Source organism: Meles meles, chromosome 15, assembly GCF_922984935.1.
Source record: "Meles meles chromosome 15, mMelMel3.1 paternal haplotype, whole genome shotgun sequence".
In the NCBI taxonomy this organism is placed as follows: Eukaryota; Metazoa; Chordata; class Mammalia; order Carnivora; family Mustelidae; genus Meles; species Meles meles.
In genome coordinates this window covers 38,736,879-38,742,878 of record NC_060080.1, presented here as the reverse complement: position 1 = coordinate 38,742,878, position 6,000 = coordinate 38,736,879, and the positions used below count along the sequence as shown (strand labels likewise).

The 6,000-nt window shown below is 48.2% G+C and overlaps 1 protein-coding gene across 1 annotated transcript in view; it reads left to right on the top strand.

The window, feature by feature from the left end:
- Nucleotides 1–2,342: 2,342 nt before the first annotated feature.
- The window catches only part of RPIA (ribose 5-phosphate isomerase A), a 42,284-nt gene continuing 38,626 nt past the window's right edge, over nucleotides 2,343–6,000 (top strand). The window contains exon 1 of the mRNA XM_045979915.1: nucleotides 2,343–2,657. Within this exon, the coding sequence (XP_045835871.1) occupies nucleotides 2,373–2,657 (285 nt within the window). The 5' untranslated portion in view covers nucleotides 2,343–2,372. The remainder of the gene's footprint in view (nucleotides 2,658–6,000) is intronic.

Sequence of the window (6,000 nt, the reverse complement as noted above, 5' to 3'; positions counted from 1 at the left end):
TTAAATGGTATTCAAGATATATCCTGCTTCTCTAGTGGTGGCGGGGAGCAAATGTAGCTGACCTCAGGTCTTTTCCTCTCCTGCCTCCACGCTGCCCATGTGGTGACACCACGCCCAGCAGCTTCTGCCAGAAGTCTTTCCTCTCTAAGCGCTGGTTGAACCTTGAATCAAGGAACTCAGCAAGGAAACAGTGTAAAGGACGTCAGGATTTGATGCCTGCGATGTGCTTCATACTTAGCCAACAGCCTCAGAGTTACAGGAAAAACAATGGAATTCATTTGGTCTGTTGTTTTATCACTGTTTCTTAGCAAAATTATTTCTTAAACTCTCCAAACTCCTTGTAAGCTAATAATGAGGGGAATTACTCCGTACCATGCCTGAGGTGGCGCAGAGGTGACTGTGGGCAGTTGGAGGATGAGGAGGAGGAGGAGCCAAGGGCTGGTTCCCCGTATTCATTCATTCTGTAAATTTGGGCATCCATTAGTGAAGAAAGTTACGTCTTCTGCTTCTTTTCTAGAAGGGGGAAATACAGGCAATAAACAAACAAACAAAAAACCAGATTACTTAACAGGATGATGTTTGAGCAGAATAGGATGATGTGATGGGCCTGAGGTGGGGACTGGGAGGCTGAGGATTGGGGCAGGGGTACTTTATTAAGTGAGCAGGGAAGATGACTGAGCAGGCAGGGACCTAGATGAGGTGAGGAAGCCAGCTGTGAGGGTCCCTGGCTAAAAGGCAGTCCCTCTGCCCTTTCTGGAGAACTCATTTATATACTAAAGTGGCATAAGATTGTTTTCTTCCTTTCTTGCCTCTTTCTTGAAGTGAGACAGAAGTCCATCCCTCCTTTGGGGCTGGGTACTTGGTAGATCAGACTTGCTCTGCTCGAGGCTTCACAGAGACAAATTCTTGGCATATATATATATATACATATGTATATATATATGCCATTCTGAGCTAAGGAATGGAATAGGCAATTTATAGGCAATAAGGGAGCAGATGATGGGTACTTAGATGTTTGCTCTGCTATACAGATGTGTCAGATAAAATTTATCATTGAGTAACTCTTATTCTAGGAAAGACACCCAATTTAGATACTTCTAGGCAGTTAAGGGAGGAGCAGTTTCTTTTGAGTCCTCAGGGTCTGGATTGCTTTCAGGTCAAAACAGTCCACCTGACAAAGTGGCACATTTTGGAGACACCTATTCTGAATTCCTTCATTAGTCAGCAAGGATTGCCAGGTCTCCGCAGACATACTTATATGTGGGGCCAGGCTCCATAGTGGGATGGTAAGCCATCCAAAACTGTCTGGTGCAGAACAACGTCTAAGGCTGGGAGTTTAAAACTTTAGTCCTGGGCCTGCAGCTCTAATGATAAGAATTCAGCGTATAACAGCACTCCAACTGTCTAGGTTTAATTTGCTTCATGCTTATGGACTATTTGCTTGCTAATCTAAGTCGTTAGATCTATAGCAGAACCAGCCTGTATTCCTTTGCAGACCACTGGCCTTGAGGAATAAAGGCCCAGAAGACAAGTCCTGACTACATTCTGAAACAGCTGCCACTGACGACAGCAAGTCTGTTTATGGTCATGTCCACATACGACTGGCAGCCTGGGCACCAGCTTCTCTGCACGCAGCCCCCTTTGCTTTTTCAATGCCTTCCCCTTTAAAACTCTGGCTTCGTCTGATCGCGGAAGATGGTCTTTGAGACATTAGTTTACCATCTTCCCAGGTTACCAGCATCCTTAATAAAGTAAACTTTCTTTTCCCACCATGACTTGTCTCCCGAATGTTGTTTTTCCAGAGGGGAGCAGCTGAACTTGAGTTCAGAACCCGTTTTCTGTCCAATAACAAGCCCGCCAAACCGCATGTGCATTTCGCTGGGGAGTGTCTACAGAAGTCATTCTCAAAAGGGGGCGACGTCTCCAGAAGAGCGACTGGCCTAAGGACTCGTCCACAGCCATGTTCTTACTTCTGGGAAAAACGACAGGTTCAGCTCTGCCATCCCCTTCCTGCTTGCGAGGGCAGACAGAAGTAACCATGGAACCCACCCAAGAGCACCGTAAACACCCCTGCTGGGCGTCACTATCAGGTTCTGTTCTTGGCTCAGTCCTCACGGGAAGGCGCGCCCAAGCCTTGGGAAGACGCCTTGGGAAGACGCCCAAGGCCGTCGCGGGCTATTTGCGGGACAGTCGCTCAGTATTGTGGGACTGGTAGTCCCGGCTGGTGCGTGGGTTCAGGCTGCCAAAGCCGTAGAACTACAATTCCCAGTAAAGACCACGGCAGCCGCCGGCGCGGGTAGTTTGCGTCAGCCACCAGACTTCCGGACAAGCCGGGGGCGGGACCGTGGCGGAGGCTGGAGCCTGGCGTCGGGATGCAGCGCCCCGGGCCCTTCAGCACCCTCTACGGGCGGGTCCTGGCCCCGCTGCCCGGGCGGGCCGGGGGCGCGGCCTCTGGCGGAGGCGGGAACAGCTGGGGAGTCCTGGGTTCCCACGTGCAGCCTCCCGGCCGCACGCAGTCCGGGACCCGCGCCGGCGTCGGCAGCACAGGTACCTACGGCGGGGAGGCCAGCAGCGCCTGCCCGGCCCCCTCCACGATGTCCAAGGCCGAGGAGGCCAAGAAACTAGCGGGCCGCGCGGCCGTGGAGAACCACGTGAGGGTGAGCAGCTCCGGGCGTGGGGCTCCGGTCGTCAGCGTGATGGACTCCTGTTGCGTGTTCCGGGTACTGCCAGAGCCGGGGCGGGGGCTGCGAGAGCGGGAAGAGCGTGTACACTCTACCCGGGCTTAGATCCCCCCTTTTCCTTGCTTCTTAAAGGTCTTTTAGATGTGGGATCGATTGGGGTCGAGTTTCCTAAAAGTTGAGCTTTCTAAACACTCCTTGTTTGGTCGGGTAACAGTAGAGTAAAAGTAGAGTGTGATGGTGCCTGAGGTGTTTTGAGTGGCGCTGGAAGGGACTTGGCGTGCGGCTTATTAACAAGTGGAAAATGGTGAGTTCTGGGGCTGCCAAGAGATCTTCACTTCTCTTTACTATGCTGGGACGCGGGTGGAGAGCTGGTTTGAAAATCCTTTGAAATGTCATTCCAGGGAGGTTCTCAGCTGGGCGCGCGTCTGGTCCTGAGTATACTCGATAGTGAAAGAGAGACAGCCAGAGAGGGTTTTAATAACTCCTGCCTTTGTCAGGGCTGGGTGGATACTTGGATTCTGGAGGAAGCTGTTCTGGGGATTCTGGGGCGCAGAGATAAGTTTAGCTATTATGGGTGAGGTCGTGGCCCCAGTTGTTAAGTGGTGGGTGTGGTGCTGTTTAGTGGAATCTCTTAACCTGAGTGGATTTGCTGTCATCAGCGAATTAATTAACATCAGTCAAGTTAATTATCGAGTTAATTAAGGTACTTCCGCTGAGCCAACTGGAGTATTTCTGATCTTTGGTGGAGTTTCCTTGACTTCCGTTGGCCTTTTGTCTCTCTCTCCGATTTCTTCGAAAGTGGTTTCAGATACCCTTTCTTCTCTCATGATAGTTCTTTAAATTTGTTAATGCTTGGATGTATAGAGTACTTTGCTGCCATGGTGCTTGATCCTCTAATAGCTTGACTAAGCGGGAGGGACCCGTGTGGTAACCTGGGGATCAGTATGTTGCATAGCAGGAATGGCCGAGGATCCTCCAGAACCCAAACTGAGTGACTCCTGTTCCAGTGCCCTTTCACCAGTTCCATAGCTGCTCTGTTCTGGTGTAGTTTGGTTTCAGGTCTGGTTAGCAGTGGAGTTTTCTATGGGAATTCGCAGAGACAGTGCAGAATGTATAGTCTGATTCTACTTTTAGGATTCAGTGCCTGAGCTACAAAATTGGTACAATAAGCTGAAATTTTAAAATGCCTGTATGAAGTGAATAATTAGTAGCTGAGTGAATAAAATCTGTACAATTAGAGAAGCCCCATATCTTAGTATTCCTATTAACCTATTAATATTTGGTGGCGTAAGTCTTTCTGACTTTTGTCTTAAGTATTTGCTTACCTAAAAGTCTTCAAGCCCGGGGCCCCTGGGTGGCTCAGTTGGTTAAGCATCTGCCTTAGACTCAGGTCACATGGGATGGAGCCCTGCATCAGGCTCCCTGCTGGGCAGGGAGTCTGCTTCTCCCTCTGCCTGCCACTCCCCTTGCTTTTGCCCACTGTCTGTCAAATTAAAAAAAAAAAAAAAATTCTTTAAGCCCCCACCTCAGGCTAGAGTTACAAAACATTGGATTCCAGCTACATCATTCTATGAAATTACCAGGTAGTCATGGGGAGATCTTCATCGGCCTTTTGAGGACACCTCACCCCACTCTCAGTTGCATTTGTTTTCCCTACCAGACTTCTTCCTAAGATGCTGACATTACCTGAATTTTGTGTTTGCTACTCTTAAACATTGGTTTATTCACTTCATTCATTTACCAGATATTTGAGGGCCTTATATGTGTTAGGGAGTTAGTGTGGTGGTGAGAAATGTGGCCGCAGGGAGAGGGAAAAATCAGGTCCTGGATAACTCTGCAAAGGGGATAATTATTTCAGATCTATACATTTATTGAACAAAGTCATGTACCTAATTGTTAAGGCTTTGCTAGCTAGCTGCCCTCTCCAGGGCGGTAGCCTTTGCCCCATCTAAGTCATGTTTTCATCTAGCACTTTGTGTCTTGAAGTTGTTTACTCACTTGTGTAAGTTTATTGAGATGGTCATGAGCAAGGTTTTCTTGGTTCCACCTTTGGAATGTTGTTAGACCTGACCCTTCCCTTTGACCTGTCACCTTTCCTAGTTGAGGCTCTCTGCGTGGGCAGAGGGTTACAGTTGCCCTAATGCTGTCCCTTCTGCCAAGTGATGGATTTTCATCTTTTGAAACTCTCATCTGTTCTTGTCACAGTGGTCCTCAGGTGCCCTCATGCTAATGTCCACATAGAATATCTGAAGTATCTGTTGAAAGCCAGGTAGTGGGCCAGATGGAGAGGATACATAGATGAGAGGCTGTGGTTCTCCTCCTGAAGCCCACATTATTCTGTCCTTCATGTACCAGAACGGTGGAAGATATATACTGGCATATAGTTTGCATTTTAAGATCACTATACTCTACTTTAAATGTTCTTTCTTGTCCTCTGACCCTGCCGGTTAAAATCATATGTGTCTTTTAGGGTTTGGTTCAAAGACCCTTTTCTCCTTTCAGTTTTTCCTTAGCTTCCTAAGTTGGGGGAGATCTCTTTGATTTTGTAGCACTTCATACCTCTTAGGTGCTTTATGGTGTCTTTTATTCTCGTCATTTATATGTTTATCTCTCCTATCCCCCTAAAGAGTAAAGCCCTAGTGGATAGTTAACCTTATCTTCACTCAGTCTTGGTCACAGTGGGGCCTGCCTGGTAAATGTTTGAGTTGTGTGGTGTGTGGACACAAATAAGGAGGTTGTAAAGTTATTGGTAGCCCTTTGCTCAGGCTCCCTGTACTGTAGGGTTTCCAGTTGCCTAGCCTGTTAGTGTTCCATTTTAATGATCACTTCCACATCTGGATGGATGGAAAACTTGGCGAGTTTGCAGCGGAGTCCCTTGGGGAGCCATTCTGAACTCAGATCTGTTTCTGGGAGTCGAGCCACCCAGGATGGGTTACCATGCAGGGCTGTGTTCTCCTGAAGGTCTGTAGCTCCCTTTGTTCTCTTTGGAGCCTACTTTTGTTTTTTTTTTTTTTTAAGATTTTATTTATTTTTATTTATTTATTTGACAGAGAGAGATCACAAGTAGGCAGAGAGGCAGGCAGAGAGCGTGAGAGGGAAGCAGGCTCCCTGCCAAGCAGAGAGCCCGATGCGGGACTCGATCCCAGGACCCTGAGATCATGACCTGAGCCGAAGGCAGCGGCTTAAACCACTGAGCCACCCAGGTGCCCCTACTTTTGTTTTTTGACTGGCTTAGCTTGAAGAAGTTGGTGCGTAGTGACTCCAGTTGGTCAGCAGAAGTATTTCCAAGTTAACCTACTTAACAGAGTGAGTGAAGCTC